This window comes from Poecile atricapillus, chromosome 1 (genome assembly GCF_030490865.1).
Source record: "Poecile atricapillus isolate bPoeAtr1 chromosome 1, bPoeAtr1.hap1, whole genome shotgun sequence".
NCBI classification, from domain to species: Eukaryota; Metazoa; Chordata; class Aves; order Passeriformes; family Paridae; genus Poecile; species Poecile atricapillus.
In genome coordinates this window covers 39,741,623-39,759,784 of record NC_081249.1, presented here as the reverse complement: position 1 = coordinate 39,759,784, position 18,162 = coordinate 39,741,623, and the positions used below count along the sequence as shown (strand labels likewise).

Here is an 18,162-nt window from a genome sequence, read left to right as displayed (position 1 = left end):
TTCTCAGACAGTAATTCTGCTTTCTTATGAACACACTGAGGTAACACTCCATTTATGAATATGTTCCTATTCCTGAAGGAACTGGACTACCTGCTCTGAAGCATTTCTGAAAAGATTTTTAGTCTGCTAAAGCCAAACAGCTCTTCCCTGTTGCTAATCTTGTTATTATTACTAATATTACTTCTCCCCTGTTACTACTTTTTCTGTGTTTCAGATAACTTTTAGAAGTTATCTGAAAAATAGCAAATTTTTTCAATATTTAATCAGTTAGAGTACTACATGGTTAAGCTTAGAAAGGGTTGCATGAAGGGGAAAAAATGAATTTGGCCTGGTTTCATCCTTCTGCAAGCTGTACAGGCTTATAATTTCACTCTTGGCTTATTTCCATTCCACGGAAATACTGAGAGATGGAAATAAATTTGTGTAGGGTTCAATGACCCGGAAAAAGCAGTATATTCTTTTTGCAGAGAGTGACTAATGAGAAGAAGAATAAAGACATTCCAATTAAAAAAAAAAAAAAAAAAAGCATAATAATTTAACTCTGACACATGGTCTGGCAGGAAAACAGTGACAGAAATTTCCAACAAAACTTTCCATCAGCAGTAGTCACTAGAATTCCTGATCTCCTATAACTCAGAGCAGCTTGCATTTTGCTTTGAGTAACATGCTAAATTTCATGCTAGATCAGAAGAATCAATGACTTTAAAAAGACAGCACAAAAACTGAAAAAGAAATACAAACCACAAAACGATTTGCACAGTCAAATAATACTGTCATACAGCTTTGCCATACACTAATTAAAACACAGAAGAAAAATATTTTTGTTGTACAATTATGCTTACAAACCAGGGGGTTTTCCAACATGACTGCTGCCAGAAGTGGTCTGTCCCTCTCTTCCACAATTACACCAGCAAACACATAGTGCAGACACAGCTTATCATAAAGCAAGATTATTCATAATATTTTCATATAGGCTGCTTACTAGTAAAATTTACTGTAAAACCAGCACAGGTGGATCAGCAAGGATGCAAGGAGTGAAACTTAAGCCAGAAAAAACACATGGACACGAGTCTGGTGTCAGTAAAATTATGTGCTAGCACTATATTTAAAATACATGTATATAGTAAATTCTCTAAATCTGGGACACCTCATAGAATTTTTCATTTCAGCTTAGGGTATGAATGGCAGATCAGAAAACAATTATTGTATCCCTCATACCAGTAATTCTCTAGACTGAAACATAAAATTCGCAAAAAATCCCCAGCCCTTCCATGTATGTACATTTTAACTTTTTTATATTTACTTACTTCATTGAAGTGAACATCTTGCATTCCAACATCCTCCATCATTGAAGCCTCTTCATCTATATTTGGTGTGATTACCCTGAAAGCAGTACAACCTTGCCTAAACATCCCTGTCATTGAAAAAGAAACACAGGCGAATTTAATTTTCTCCAGCAGGATAACATTGGGCCATTTTGTGATTGTGGATAAAGTAGAAGCCATGTTTAAATATACCTACCACCAAATAAATAAAGAAATAGATCAGCTGCATGATTAAAATACAATTACATTATTGTGAATGTACAAATGGGTTTTAAAAGACTCAAAAATCTTAATATCTGGACCTTTACATATCAAACTAAGTAGTGTCTAAATCTTCCTACTTTATCTTAAATTTGTGTCTAATCTACTCCACCCTAAGTGTAAGATACTCAAGGTAACTTTTGCAGTATTTAATTAAGCTGCCATGAAGTCATGCTGGAACTGCATACAGGGGCAGGACCTGGCATGTCATTTTTTCCAGTCTATTCTAATTCTAATTCTAATTCCACAGAAAATATACAGCAAGGTGAAAAATCCTGAGCACTATTATCATTGATTGAACACCTGAAAATTTGTACAAGTTCATTTTGACTCCTCTGGCAATGCCAGGTTTCCCTAGAGGCAGTGAGAGAATGACTACTTGCAGAACAAGAATATTCACAGATAACTTTGCTTTAGAAGGGATCTGATTTGAGCTATTAGCAGATCTGGTGTAAAATAAAAATTTTTACTTTCCAAAAATTTTACTTTGCTTTTATCTGAAATGCTGTCCCTTAGATATGCAAGTATACTCTTAAGTATGTGAGTATGCTACCTGGTTAGGTCAGAATTCTTTCCCTGGTGAATACTGAAATAGCTACAATTTCCTCAAGGAAATGATTGATTTTCCCAAACTCTAATAAAAAATATATATTTGAAAACATTAAAACAAGATTTTGAAATCGTACCTTTTCGTGTAAGATATTCTGCAACCAGTGCTGCTACATGGACATAGCACATTGCTGCCTAAAACAGAAACAGTAGCAATCTTTTAAAAAACAATTAAAATGGGACCATTAAAAATAAGGTATATAAGGAGAAAAACAGTACAAGACAATTTCTTCAGTTTTCCTTTTTTTCTGCTTTGCAGAAGATATTCTATGACTACTGTAAGAATTCTTCACCTCATTTGTGTAAAACAGTAATTTTGCAAGTGCACTCACTCCTTCTTAATCAGAGCACTAAGTGGCATGGACAGCAATTCACAATCTAAGAGTGATTTGGGTCACAAATCACATGGTTGGAACATCATGCTGTAATAAAAGCAAGCAAATCTCTTTTTTTGGGGGGAGGTATTTTAAGTGTTAAGCTATTAATGATTCTACTCAACATTTGGTAGCCCTTCTGCTAACCTGTTTTGTCTGGTTTCTGGCTCCAGACCAAGAAAAATGCAGAAGAAAATGGTGACATACCATTTGAAAGCAGCAAGAGAGATATGACCTATGAATGGAATTTGAAGGAATTTGGTTGGTGCAGTTTGGAAAAGAGAAAAAAAAGGAGAAGAGATTAAAAAAAAAAAGAAGAGAATAATTTTTAGATATCTGAGTTTTTTACTGGATTTGACACTGACCACTTTTCTCCACAGAAAGAACCAAAAAAAAAGAGAAGATTTGATATTCTTGTTTTATTAAAAAGGCTTAGGCTTTCAGCAAAGTATTACTCTAACTGTAACTATCAGCTGAACACTTAAACAGGGGGACTGCACCACCTCAAACAATGGAGGTGGAGCAAAAAGGTAAGAATCTACCAAAAATTCTAATTCATTCTTTGCATTGACTTGAACTTGATGATTTGCAGACCTCCCCATCTAGTTGCACAGTCAAAGATTCTAAGATTTTAATAAAAAAGAATATTTTAGTCCTGAAAAGGAGTTAGATAGCTGATGCTGTTCAGTTCAAAAGACAAGCTAATAAGAGAGTAATGTGTACTGTAGCCTTCTGTGTTGCTACCATGTAGAAGAGAATTCTAGTACTAAGAATTGAGTTAGGAAGATAGCACCTCCTATTTTCTTGGAGATCTTTACTTGCTTACATGATGCTTACATGACGTTAAAATTAACAGATGTTTATGAAATGCAATGATTTCATACAAAGCAACTTACTTTCAGATGGAAAAGCCTTCCAGAAAGAGACAAAATTAATCTGTATCCAGTTAAAATGTTAATATTTCATGAAGACATATAACAATCCCCACACCCGAGTCTCCTTTTTGCTAGAAATGAGTATTTTAAGAGCACAGTAAAATCAGAAAGCTTTCGTTTTTTCAAACAACACAAAAAATACTTGTAAGTTTTAAAAACATTAGGAATTGTTGGAATAAAATCAAGCTAAATCTGTAAAGGCAACTGGAGAGGAATTCAAGGAGTGGCTTTAAGGGTTTAAGCAAGTAATAACAAAGATATTTTTAAGCAAAAGGCCTCTCTTCCATGGCTTGCATTGTGCATTCCATTCTTAGCAGTGTGTCAGCTATAGCAGTTAAACATGTTCCTTACATTAATAACCAGAAATTACTTACAGATGTACTTGGGTAGAAACTTATCAGCTATTGAAACCAGTCTGGTAATTCGAAGATTATTAAAAATATTTATTATGTTACATGCTAACAACTACATATAGTACATTCCCTTTCTATAAAGATAAGCTTATATGCTTATTACAGAGCTAAAACTAATTTGATTTTTCTTTTTCCCCCTCTTACCTCTGAAAGATCTCCATTTTTAACATGGATCCTTGCCATGCTGTCTAACCACGTCTTCCTCAGTTCAGGTGTACTCGCGTAAGACTTTGCCAAGCTGTACTGGAGGTCTACGAGCATTTCTGGATCATTCTCATGTTCCTTCATCTGAGCCGTAGCCATCAGTACTGTACGGATCCGTTTGGTTAAATCCTTAACGTCAGACGGGAATGTAGTGTGCTAAAACATGGAAAAGTCAGGTTAGTTACTATGAATTCCTAGTCACTGCACAACAAAATGATAAAACATAACTGGAAAAGGTGCTATGAAAGAGTCTTCAAGCATCCTTCTACGGTATGGAAATAAGAATAAAAACAGACCTTAATAATTCTGTCGTTATTGGCACAATTGTTGATGATGGAAAGAGACTGCTGAAATCTAGTTCCTCCAATTCCAACCACATCAGCAATTAACTGGCTTACTGAAATAATAACCTTGACAGAAACAAATATCTATTGTTAGTGCATATTTCATGAAATACCCTTGAGATGTACCTATGAAGCAATTACAAAGGAAGTTTTGCTCTTTTTAACTGAAAAATTATTATCCTAAATAAAATAATGTTTAGGGGTCTTTTTTCCCAGTTACTTGTTCAATAACATAGACAAGATAAAAAAGCCTTGTGTAAATTCAAGACACATGACTGACTGCTAGGTGAACTAGCCATTCCCAGCTTTGTCAGGACACACAGTTTCTAATTATTTGTTTTATTTTAGACTATTACGTGCATGTTGCTGCATTCTTTTCCTTCTTCAGATACAACAGGGTGCACCATTTAACAAACAAAATAACATGTACAAAACAGAATGTTTGCACTGACAAATAAAATTTATTTCCTACAAAACACAGGGTCATCCAACTGTTTCTAAGTATCTCCTCGTACTGAATATATTTTTATGGGCGTCTTCTTACTCTTAGCACCAGCCTTGCTTGAACCCCAAATAAATTCTTTAATATCTTTATCTGACAGGGCTTTGCACGTTGTATGCAACTGTGTATCTACATTATTTAAAACAAACAAACAAAAAAATGTACTAACTTGCAGATGTGTTCGAACAAAAGACTTCTTCCCCGTGTAGTCAAAATTATTTCTCATCAAAAAGTACAGTAACTGTGAAGCTTCATTACGAATTGAACTCAGCTTGGAATTACAGTACTTCAGAATTTCATAGCACAGTGCAGAACACATATCAGCTCTACCTTCATAAAATGTGGAAGGAAACTGAAGTAAAAGAAGAAAACAAAGAATTTATTCATTGAAACTAGAGTCAGATCTTGAAAAATAAGCATGTCAAGAAAAACACAAATATATTCATATGCTCAAACTGTAGTAAAAAAAAGAGTTAAGAGTAGTTCATGACACAAAATTATTTTTCAGCAAATCAAAGGACAAGCATTCCACACTGCTGAGATCGGATCAGTCCTTATTCATCAATTTTATTTTGGGATAATTATATATAATATATTAAATATATTGTTAACTAAAAAACTGGACAAGTACTTGAAGATGAATTTTTTTAAACTTCTTACCTTGTAAATAAGTGCCCTTAAAGCACTGAATACATTTTTCAATGCTGTTTCAGACTGATTCTTTTGAAGGAAGCAGAGGTATACATCAAATACTTTCTTCATCAGTGGATTATGTCCATGATCAGTCAGAAGCTGATTCTTTAAAACAACAGCAAGAATTTAGGAGTTTTGTACAGCAATACATGTAAACTACTCTAAGAATATCTACAGATCACCAAAAAGCAGGACATTTAAAAAATATAACCTCTGTGGCATCAACAAAATGTTTAATAACACAGACATACTTGAATTCTAATGAGGTGTTTCTAACACTTCACTAATTTTGCCTTTAAAGGAAGCGTTGCCTTCTGAATAGACTTATAGAACACAATTGTTTTTATCAGTGGTTAATTAAATCCATTACTATTAATAACTTTTTGAGGGGCACACTCAAACTATTAACAGACTTTGCTTGCACTGGCTTTAGCAGTTCAGACAGGGGAATTTTCTCATAGCAGCATCTCCTACTACAATGTGATTCTACAAGGTCTTGACCCTTCTGCAAGCTCAGCTTGGTGCACTCTGCTCTTTTCATTACAGTACACAGGCCCCCAAAGCAGTGGAAGAGGGTGGCTTCAGACTGGACATGAGGGGGATATTTTCTACAGTGAGGGTGCTGAGGGACAGGTTGCCCTGGGAAGGAGAGGATGCTCACTTCCTTGCAAAATTCTTTCAAGGCCAGGCTGGATGGGGCTTTGAGCAACCTGGCCTCGTGGAAGTTGTCTCTGTCCATGCAGAAAGGTTGAACTAGAAGATCTCTGGAAGTCCCTTACTACCCAAAACATCACATGACTCTGATTTTATGTATTTTAGTGCAGTTTATTGAATAGAAGCTCCTGATTCTGAATCTCCTAACAGTTTTGTTTGGATCTTTGAGACGATTCTGGCATACTCTTTCTCATTATACAACACATAGATAACCTTGAAAGGTTGTCATTCCAAGCATGATGGGTTAATAATTAAAGGATTAGTGTTAATTCCTCTTTACATCTTTATAGCTAGGTATCTTAATTTTCAGTCACCAGGTCTGTGGACAGAACTGGCTCTAAACTCTGTTAATTAAATTACCAGAAAGAGAATTTAATTGTAAATAAGGTCATGTTTTCTTAACTGGATTAAAGATAGTACACTAAATTTGAATCTTCAAGCAAGAATCTGGATACGCTGCCCTCATAAAATGAAAAACAAGCTAGAGTTGTCATCTCTCTTTTTTATGGCTTCGATTTTAAAGTCTGGAAAACCTCAGAAAAACAGCCAAGAGGGGTAAGTAAGTGAGTATGCTATATAAAGATTCCACATGAGAGCTACAGCAACTGATACAACTAAAAGAAGTCTCATTAGTGGACAAATGGAAAAAAGTTACACAAGAGGAACACACAAAGCACTATTAAGGAGTGCATTACTATAGTAAGTAGCCAAGCTCAATATGAAAGTCTGAGAGTGTCCAATTATGGTTCTGCCATAGATCTTTCACCTCACATGGCCTTTAAAAGCCACTTTCACCAGTAATATTAGGTAGACACTAAAGGTTCTAGAACAATTTTTAAGTTTGACTGAGGAAGGAGCTTTTCCCATAGATTACTGCTGGTGTATGATGTGCAGCTGAAGCCAAAGCATTTTGCTGTGAGATATTATCAGTATTACATGAAAATAATAAAATACAATGCTAGAGAAGCTAAAAATAGTAATGCTATTTAACCAGACTATAAAAATATAATTTAAAAAACAGTTTTAAAAATTACTTCTTCTCAAAGATACTTATGGAAAAAGTTAACACCAAGTCATGAACAAACCTTAAAAGCCATTGTGAATAATGATAGAGTGTCCAGAATTGTAATGCAAACTTCAGTAGCAACATTTGCTTCAAGTAAAGACTGGTGAAGGACATCTGCATCTGAATGGCCATAGCCTATAGAAATTCCAAATGAAGTGTAAGTGCTGGATACACTCATTTAAATGTTCCTTATTTCCAAAAGACTTGCTGAACTAGGAAAAGATTAACAAGTAAAAAGCCTGACAGAAGTTAGTATTCAATACAGGAAAATATGCATTTAAATAGTTTCAAATATGGTCAGATAATTATTCATAACATAATTTGCACAGGATCATAAAATATATTAAGTAAGAATTTCAACAACAGAAGCATTAAATAGCAGTTAAAAACTCTGTGATATTTCATACATATGTACATGTTTACACACACATTATATATATATATAAAGCTACACAGTTATATATATGTGTATACACACATATATTGGTAAGTACTGCAGTAGGATGAAGTTACAGATGAAAATATGTAATTCTGGCAATTTAGTGATGTTGCAATGGTCTCAAAGTTAATCACAAGTCAACCAGGATAAAATACAAAATAGTAAGAGCTGAAGGAATACAATCCTGCAGTTTAACACCCGAGTAAATTAATTCTGCTCTCGTAGCAATCCAATGCAATGGCTCCATATTTAATAAAACATTCTACCACTTCTAGCTCCATAGTGTATTTTAATAATTTTAAAAACATATCCTGCTTCAGCACTGATTATAATGTGTCACTTATGTTCCCTCACTGGTCATTAAGCACCAGATTGACAAACATGACTGGATTGCTTTATAAAAACTTGGTCTGGGTTATTTTATATATTAGATTTACAGACAACTTAGCATCATTAAATCAATGACAAGGATGACAAACTTGTTGAGATGAAGTAAAGAATAGAAGAAATGCCATACTCTTCTATAATGACACCTGGCCACTTCTTTCTGCACTTTCTCGCTTCCCTGGCTGAACTATGCATGCATACCCATAACTACCAGTCTCTTTAGATTTATACATTCTTTCTTCAAGCACAAAACTATACTGAAATTTCTCAGAGATTAAAGGTATCACTTATACCAGTATTTCAGTGCTATTTCTAGCTTAGGTGGTTAGAAAGGGAGAAAATAAGTTTATAATTTACCAATAAACAACTATCTGCCCAAAGAACCTTGATTTTAGAAACAAGTAAAGCAACTGACACAAACAAAACTGGAAGTTAACAACAACAAGATCAAAGATATAAAAATCAATTTCACACTTGATGTGGTTTATACAACAACATGCTTTCAATTTGTAAAACCTTGGTTAATACAATGTGTAATATCCTGATATTTATCAACTGTCCATTAAAAAAACACCTATTGTCAGTTTAGACAAAGTTATCTCAATAAAACACCTTCCTTCATAATTTCCTTCAGTTGGAAAAGAACAGAAAGTTTATTTTAACATATGCATGCATTTTTTAAAATCTTTCAGCTCACTGTTTCCTAAAATATCAGTAAACATTGCCAATTTCTGAACGCATGAAATCTCTTTGCACAGTGACATGTTTTGTTTCTCAGAGTTTTTTTTTTGTAAACCACTCTTTATCTTCAAAGTATTAAACTGTATCAAATGTGTAGCCACATCATGTAAAGGCTTTCTTTTGTGTATCAACAACCACGTAGAAATTATGATGATACACCACTAGGAGACTGATTGCAAGGGAAAAAAAAGTAATTTCCACAGACATACTTGTCTGACATTTTAAAAGCAAGCAATTCACATTTCAACAGATGTGATAATGCATTTATGAATAGAGAGGTTTTGTGCTTTTTCACTTTTACACAAGACTGTGATAAGTCTTGTGCAATTAGGCTAAGTTTTGTTTTATATTACAGAAAAAGAGCTAAAAGATTTTAAGGGACAGTTAGATATGCTTTGAGAAATCAAAGAATGAACACAGTGAAAATACAGTTAACTCAAATAATTGTTTTTCTGCACACAAATCTTTTCAGTACCAGTGCTGTATTTTACTGGATTAGTCAACCAGTTTCATTGTTTTTTGAAGCTGGAAATTGAAAAATGGTGCTTTAGAATACTTTACATACAGTATATTGCAATTTAGAAGCAGAATGTTTAAAAAGATAGGCCACAAGCAGATTTAGTTTTCTATACAGCAGTCTATACAAGCTGACTTCAACCTGATTAAATCTTACCATTGTCTACAGAAATTCCAAGAATACTTGATATCTTTCTCACACTGAAAACAGAAAAATCACTTCATTATTGGACGCTTTTTTACTTCCAGACAAACTAAATAATGGGCTCACAATCTTTGTAGAAATTCTAAGAAACTTATTTCTCCTTAGGGGATGTCAAAACATGGAGATATGGTCAGAATACATATATTTAATTTTAGACTAGTAATTTATAAGACCATGTAGAAGAAACAAATTGAAGCTTAATAAAGCAAATAGAAAAAAAAAAAAAAGTAAATTTTGTAACTGTGTGCAGCACAAGTTTGAGGCATATGTAACTAAAAGAAAATATTAAAATATCATTTTAGGATACACTGTAGTTAACCATACTCCATGTTGTGGCATCAGCCAGCAGTGATTGTTCTATCACAAAGCAGAGAACAGACCATCGACTGCTTCCAGCTACTCGTTTGACCTGGAACAGTAAAAGTCACTGGGATGCACTGGTGTGGCTCTGGGACCTGTCTGTGGTGTTGTGGTACTGGTTGAGGATGACAGATGTTACCATGTCATGAGACTTACTGTGGTTAAAAGTGAGAGAGTTATCCAGGCTGCTCAGCTGCTGCAATCTGGCATGCATCATTCCTGTTCTGTTACGGGAAACAGGCAATGTCTGAGATTTTCGATCATGAACTATGGATCCTAACCCCTCCTGGTTCCTGCAAGATGGGTGAAATGGGATAGAAGCAAAAGTTAGACATGTCAAATTGCAGCAAGACAGGAAGTGCTGTTAGTTAAGCACAAGAAGTTTTATAGAAAGAATTGTAATGCAACCTATTCACTGTTTTCTTTATAAAACAAAAATAGGTAGCTTAAAAAAAAGCATCACAGCAAACTCTTTCTTAAAACCTCAAAGCATGAAAGCAAAAGCACACAAGCAGCCACTCTTGAAGTTCTAAATTTACTTCAGGGCTTTTGAAAAAAAAATATATTTGAAAACATAAATATTCTGAAAATATTCAGAACCCAAAACTCTATTTTGATTGCATAAATTTTAGCAAAAACGTTAGGACACACAGCAGTAAAATTAGAAAGCACACATGCAACAGGAGAACAGGAATTTACTGAGATAGTATCATATACTCCTTACCCAAGCAGGAAGGGAGAAGAGCCATAGACTTTGTTAAATTTGCAGCAATTAAATGAAGAAAACAGAAAAATGATCTGTGTTAGCAATCAGAACAGGCTAACTTCCTATTGTGTACCACCACCAGAGCTGAAAAATGAAAACCAGTGCTCAAACTGCAGAATTCCCTGTTCCCTTTCATTCTCTGCCGTTTGTGTATTTTAAGAGTGCGTGCATTGATTGGGATATACTTCAGTGTAGTGACAATGTGAAAGACATGAAAGTTACATTCACTGGGAAAATTCACAACACCAGATGCTTTCAATAGCTCAACATTTTCAACATTAACATGCAGCACACAGACCAGGTGATCAGTAAACGAAAAGGAAGTGTGGTAGTGTCCTCTACAAGCTAGTCAAACAAAGAAGTTGGAAGAATTTTTACAAAAAGTCTGAAAATTATAGACTCCTGTAAATCCAGAGTTTGATGTACATTTGAACACAAAGACTACAATCAAAATCTCAAAAAAGCCAGATTTATTTTTGAGTTTTTTAGGTTATGTGAACTTTTTTTTCTTCCCCCCAGAAAAATCTCAAAGGAGATAGTCAAGTTTGTTGAAGAGGATTCACACAATCTAAATAAAAACAAAAAATACTTGACATTATACTTAGAATGCATTACTATCCAAAGTCAGCAACAACTTTCTCACTGAGTTCAAGAGGGCCAGTATTTTAACCAAATCAGTTTAATTATAACAGTATTACCACATCAATCACAATGTAAGGCCTAAAGAAGTTGCTATATTTTACTCCATTAAAAAGCATTTTGTATTAAAAAAATTAATGCAAAGATATTAAAAAAAATTAATACAAGTTTTTGACTCCCACATATTTTCTTCAGACTTAAAATTTAAAAACAGCAGCATTGGAATGTTCACTACTCACCTTCAAGTAAAAACACTATACATACAAAATTTCTAAAACATTTCAATTTACATGGTTTTATGGCCAACTGAATAAGCAAAACATCATAAAAGTTCTTTCTCAAACACATTACTTCAAGGAATAAATGCTGTAAGAGATAGCAATTAAGGGGTGGATTTTAAAGTCATCATTGACAAACAGCTCACAGATCATTTGTAAACAAATACTAGACTTCCAGACAGGATACACGATAGTTAATATGGTAACCAGTTACTTACTCCAAAATCTTATCCATCATTTCACAATAACTCTTCCACTTGTGCAATTTATTTGTTATAGAGGTTCAAGGCATGTCTTACACAGTGTAATTATTAGCAAACAAGACAGTAAAATTTAAATTCCACACAGTACCTGGCTATGTATCGTTTTCCCATGTACTGGAACTGATGTAAGCACACTCTGCAGAGAACACAAGTCAAAGAAGCCACACTTAAAAAAAACCTCTTCTAGATTTATGTTTGCTGAAGTTATTCAATAGTTATTGTTAACTTTAAAATCTTACACCATAAAAATTCTCTATTTCTCCCAGCCTTAAAACGCCCTTCCAGACCCCAAGCCAAGAAAAGGTAAACATCTCACAGTCACAGTTGGCCACAAATGGGCAACAAGCCAGGGTAACTAACATGGAAGAGGGAAGCAAAGAGATAACCAGACATTGCCTATTTACACAATTTTTGTGAATTATGTGTAAGCATTCAGAATAAGGGTAAAACATTTCCTTCCCTCCACCCCAGCCTAAACTCAGTTACCAATTGACTTTTTTTGTTTTGCTGGGTTTTATTTAAAGTCTCCAGATTCTAGGAGAACAACCGGGTTTCTGAAAGAACTATTTTCAAAAGGAAATATGCTTTTATAACAAGATGATGACAAAGACAAATTAACAACAAAACAATTTCATTAAAAAATTAATCTATATTACTGATAAGGGCACAACACTAATGACTAATTAAGTAGAAGTCATATTTTCAAATCAAGAGAAGTGGTGTGAGTGAAGGCTGTAATACTCAATTTATTTTACTCTTTTCATAATGTAAATATTTATTACAACAATACAGAAACAACATAACAGCCCTTGTTCCTCCATTAAGATGTTCTAAAAGTTGTTCGTTCAAGTGTAAAGTCAAAATGAAAGGCAGTTTTCAGGCTCTGTCTTCCATGTGCCAGCTGAGAGCGAGAGAAAAGGTTGCCTTAATGCCTCTTCAACTCAGCTCCATTTTTTATTGAGACCTTGAGTAGCTTAGCTGTCTCCAACCTGCAAAGTCAGAATGATGTTTACCTTCCCCAAACTTGTCATTCTGAGCACAAAATAACCTCAATTCCCCTTTCTGATATCTTCTTGTCTTCTAGATTCTAAGTTTTTCAGATGGAGCGTAAGCTGATGGTAACAAACAGTGGACTCATCCTGTATCTACTCCCTTAGACAGTAGCAGAGGACACATGAGCAATGCTAGAAGCATGGTTCTGAAATTATGCAATTCAATCAGTTTTGCTATGCAACCATATATTCCCTATTTAACAGCTGATGCTAAAAGACACACTTTAATGCAGAAAGGTATCAAGACAATTGGTTCCTCTTCCAAGAGCACTGCAACACTCTGAGCACTACTTGTTGTTCAAGAACTCCCTGAGATTCCTTCTGTATAGCCTGATTCCAGAAACTATCATGGAATTGGACAGACATACAAGAGTGGACATCGAGTTAAGGACTTCTGAACAGATCATATTTTAAAAAAAGCCCACAACCATAAAAAACATTTACACATGCTTATATCCACACTCATATGTTGTTAATGGAACAGCCAAAGATACAGCTGCATGACAAGCACAAAAACTTACTCTGTAATCGTGAAAAAGTCCATGAGTTCAGATTTTGTAGCCTTGTTCCAATATGTAAACAATGCATCTAGGAAAATGAGTAATAATTTCAAAGATAACAATTACTATTTGAAGTTTTCCTTAAAGCTCATTATACAAATGCACATATAAATTCTCCAAATTAATTTCTGCAATGTGATGTTAATTAATTATCCCATAATATTCCCATCCAATTTCATATTTTACATAGTAATAATTGTGTAGCCTGTAGTACCTACAGCCCTGTAACAATGTAAGACTTCAGAATATTTCAGGCTGTTAGTCCCATAACCTCCTTCTTTACAGATTGGTCCCAACATATTTTTTTTAATTCAAATTTATTATTTTTTGCTTTGATTACAGACAGGGATGATTCCAAGACGTATGATCCTAACAAATAAGATGTGCCATTCACGCTGTATTTCTATAACTCTGTAATCTTCTCCAGGATAACATGACCCTTTCAAAAATTCAATGGATCATCTCACAGACATCCCAGGAGAATGAAGAAGTACTAACAGCCCCATATTCCAGAAATGGAAATATATACAGCAATCAAATAATTTGGCTCCCTGTAATACAGCAAGTTCTGTAGAACGGAGGAATGAACTATCCCAAGACACTTCTACAGAGCAATGAATTACTCTTCACCTCTGTTTTCCAAACCAAACTGTACAATCGCACACAAATATTCACTTTCTTAAAATGTCCTCTAGCTGACCTCGCACTTTGAATAAATAATGAGTACTTCATCCTTACAAGGTTTCAGTCAGAGTTTGAGTGCTCACACATATTTGTAAAACGCAGTAAATCATGGTACCTACACCTAAAATATTCTGCTGATTTTGAAAACTTATTGAAATAACAGGCATAAATCCAGCAGATTACTTTGAACTTATAAAAAGCAGGAGGAATTACCTACCGTCTGACATGCTTCTTAAAATATGAAGGAAACACATGAGCAGACTTTTGATCTCTGCTTGGTCAAGTTTGTCATATCGAACAACAGAACTTCCTAGAGTGCTGCTCTGTTGGTTCTGAAAAGCAAACAGATGTATTGTGGCTGAAGAGTTCTTAAACTGATAACAAACCATATTGTTTTCAACTGCTTTAATAATTCCTGCAACATAAAAAGAATCCCAGGATGGAGACAGAAATGTTTCATGTAGAGACAGGTCACTAAAACACACAAAGTATAGCAAATTAAGTCTCTTTGCTTTGCTTGTTTTTAATTCTTTCTACGTACAATTTTTTTCCCCCTAGGAACAAAAGGAAAAGTCACCTAAGAGTGATTATTAAACAAATTAATTATACCTAGGTACTCACATTGTAGAAACCAAGCCTGACCCTTCTGCTTAGATTGAATACTTGAAAATCAAATTATACTGTTAGGTGGTAAATATATGTCCTTTGCTTTTCAAGAGACTTTATGCTGAACTGCAGACAGAACTGCCTCTACAAAATTTGTTCCATTTAAAGATCTCAGGCAAAATTCAAAGAACCTCAAGAAAAACATACATGAAGGGAAATAAACTTGTGCTTGCCATCCCCTCCTCCCCCAACATACAAACCCAAATAAAAGCAAAACTCTCTCCCTGTTTAATTTTTTTAATGTAAATCCTACACTTGTGGGAAGTTTATCAGCAACCCACAATACCATCGTCTGTGCAAAAAGAAAAAAAACTCTACAATTAATCTTTCAAAATGTATATCCCCAAACAAAACTGAAAAATAAAAATTTTAAAAAGATATAAACTGAACTTCGGGCGAAGACTTGTAAAAGAATAATTTCCACACAGTCAGGTGTTATGAAATACTCAGTCTGAGGCTTCTATAGATATCCTGTATAAACTTTTTCAAGTTTCAAGTACAAATTATGCCCTTTATAGTGCCCCATTCTCACATCCAATATGCCACTTATGCAAATGGGAAATGAACCAGACATTTAGTAAGTTTTCTGTAAAGTCATTGGTCTGGTACAATTGACCTGTACAACTCTAGCTACAAAAAATTTACAAATTCAAAGGTAGACTCAAGGGAGAAAAGCACTTGTGTTCACAAACGAAGCAGGAAGTGACATTAGAACAACCCATCCTGGAATGGTTCTGAAAGCAGGAGACATGCTGACCATGAAGGAACATTTCACAGCAATCACAACCATTGACTGCTGAGCCCGTTTTATGCATTCTGTTGCCTTAAATTCCTTTCCTAAAATAATCTGTGCAAATCTGATACCAGTAAATGTGTAAATCACTCAATACTAGTCACTGAATAGATGCACAGTGAAACTGAATGTGAAACTATGATGAATAGTAGCCAGAAGTTACTGTAATTTAGGAGGTGGACATCTCTATAAGCCTGATTATTGCAGATTCTAAAGACCTCAAACACTGTTTATCTTTGAAATACCTCTGGTGAACAAGGAGGTGCTACTCTACAACTTTTTGGATGCTATAACGGAGCAGGCAATCAATGGGTGACAGAGCGGAAACAGAATTTGTGTTTACTACACTTTTAGAAACTGCCCAGAGCACTAGATAATATTCCCACTAAGACTGTTGAACACACACATAGATAAAATAGGAATACTACTACTAATAGCTACTCAGCAACTTAGTTTAAAATCACATTGATAATCTATAAAGTATGCACATATTTAAATATACTTCCAGTCTATTCTGATTCCACAAGCATAATGCTACAGATTATTCTGAAAGAAAATTAGAACAAAAACATTGCTCTTGACTATAATGATATCAAGCAATGAGCAAAAGCTTGGAGATAACATGCACTGGACAACTAATCCACTAAAAAGAAAGTTCAGAAAGCAACAAATAAGAAGCCAGGATCAAGTATTATTTGGGGAAAATATCAACAGCATGCAAAACATAAATCCTGTGTTACCTAAATTGGCAGACCAAAGTAGAATTTTCAAAGGATGTTGACTCCTTTGAAAACCCTTTTACTCGAGTTTTACTTTTACTAATTACACATTAGTAATTAGCAACATGACAACTAAGTAATAGATGACAGCATTGCCATTTAGCAACAGTGTATACCAAGATATTGCTTAATTACCTTGGTCAATACCAAAGAGGAAATTTCAGCTCTATCAAAGACCCCAAGACTCAAATTCTGCAGTTATTTAAACCAATTGGATTTTTAATATTTAAACTAGATCATGTGCCTGTACTCTAGGTTGGACACTTGAAAATATTTTACATGGTCAAATTGCATCTATTGGGTTTGAGATTCAACTGTTGCAAATAATTGGCAAAACTACTGACCACACACTTCACTCAGAAGCTTAACTATACCAAGCACAAAAACCAGATACTTCTTGTAACTGAAGAGAGAAAGTAGTATGCAAAATTTTCTCTGGCAAAGCTGGGATTGTCAGAAGTGAAAAATCCATAGTAACACGGTTTTTCTTTGGAGGGTGCGAATTTTCTTCTTCTTCTCCGTTTGGGCGCAAAGCATGAGCAGAGTGCCTTCTGAGAAGCTTCTCTCTCTGCCACACGAAGGCATGTCAGAGTCAAGGGGAAAAGGTTAACATGTTGTGACTTGCACAACGAGAGCTAAGAAAATGAAACATGATCAGTATTGACCAAACTCTAGAAAGACAGGACTGAATACCTCATAGCCACTGCAGCCAGAGCTCATAATTTGTAACAGCTTTAAAGTGAAATGGTTCAGAAAAGTCAAACAAACGTAAAAGAAATCACCCAGAGAAAGCACAACTGTTTTTTTCAACATTAAGTATATTGAGCATAGAAAGGGATGGAGCGATGGTCTCCACAAAATCAAAGAAGCTGTTCTAACCAGAATTCAATCCTCTCAAGCAAACTTCATTACACTTAATCTAGTGCCTTTCTCTAGCAAAGGAAACAACAACTGCTTGCTTTTGTCTCTGCATCGAAAATCTATTTGCTAATAGATTACATTCTTTGTGAAATTCTGTTGCATTCTCTGTGAAACAGCTCAGTAAAGGCAATGCAAAAGGAGTTCACAAGATAATTATTCTGCAAAAGTTTTATATAAAATACTGCTTTGAAGTTATTGTAGAAAGTTCATTAACAATGGAGATCAGAGAAGTTAACTTCTATGAGACTTAGTATAAAATTTTAGAAATACACCATTAGGGTTTATCTTGGTTTGTTTCTTGGGATTGTTTTTTTACCTTGTCAAGGGAATTGCTCTTGTCACTGTGTCTTTCTGGGAGACTGTTTCCTGAGTCTGTGCTTATAAGAGAGCCTCTTGAGTCAGCATTCCTCACACTATTAATATTTGGAGTTGATGTGGTGTATGGGGAAGCTAAAAAAAAAAATAAAACCACAACACCAAACAACATAAAAATCTCAAACAATACACACAGGTCACTCCACAGTTCAGTCAGATTTTTTAAATCAGCATGTATTTTTTTAAGAAGGCAAATAATTAATTCCATTTATTTATTTTTAATGAAGACAAACTTATTCTAGAATTTCAGCAAAGTGTATGTGTAAGCACATACACGCAGACTTATGTACAATTATGT

General features: G+C 34.5%; 1 protein-coding gene across 4 annotated transcripts in view; it reads right to left on the bottom strand.

The window, feature by feature from the left end:
- DOCK9 (dedicator of cytokinesis 9) overlaps nucleotides 1–18,162 on the bottom strand; it is a 110,762-nt gene that overhangs the window by 11,139 nt on the left and 81,461 nt on the right. For 2 of the 4 annotated variants that reach the window (XM_058855623.1, XM_058855614.1), the window contains exons 34-45: nucleotides 17,806–17,939; nucleotides 14,548–14,662; nucleotides 13,608–13,674; nucleotides 12,123–12,170; nucleotides 10,245–10,381; nucleotides 7,460–7,575; nucleotides 5,628–5,765; nucleotides 5,137–5,319; nucleotides 4,418–4,531; nucleotides 4,062–4,277; nucleotides 2,273–2,330; nucleotides 1,308–1,414 (exon numbers count right to left, since the gene is read on the bottom strand). In XM_058855623.1, coding sequence (XP_058711606.1) covers nucleotides 1,308–1,414; nucleotides 2,273–2,330; nucleotides 4,062–4,277; nucleotides 4,418–4,531; nucleotides 5,137–5,319; nucleotides 5,628–5,765; nucleotides 7,460–7,575; nucleotides 10,245–10,381; nucleotides 12,123–12,170; nucleotides 13,608–13,674; nucleotides 14,548–14,662; nucleotides 17,806–17,939 — 1,433 coding nt within the window. Of the gene's footprint in view, nucleotides 1–1,307; nucleotides 1,415–2,272; nucleotides 2,331–4,061; nucleotides 4,278–4,417; nucleotides 4,532–5,136; nucleotides 5,320–5,627; nucleotides 5,766–7,459; nucleotides 7,576–9,680; nucleotides 9,725–10,244; nucleotides 10,382–12,122; nucleotides 12,171–13,607; nucleotides 13,675–14,547; nucleotides 14,663–17,805; nucleotides 17,940–18,162 lie in introns of all 4 variants that reach the window. The other 2 variants (XM_058855633.1, XM_058855643.1) reach the window with 1 other exon arrangement.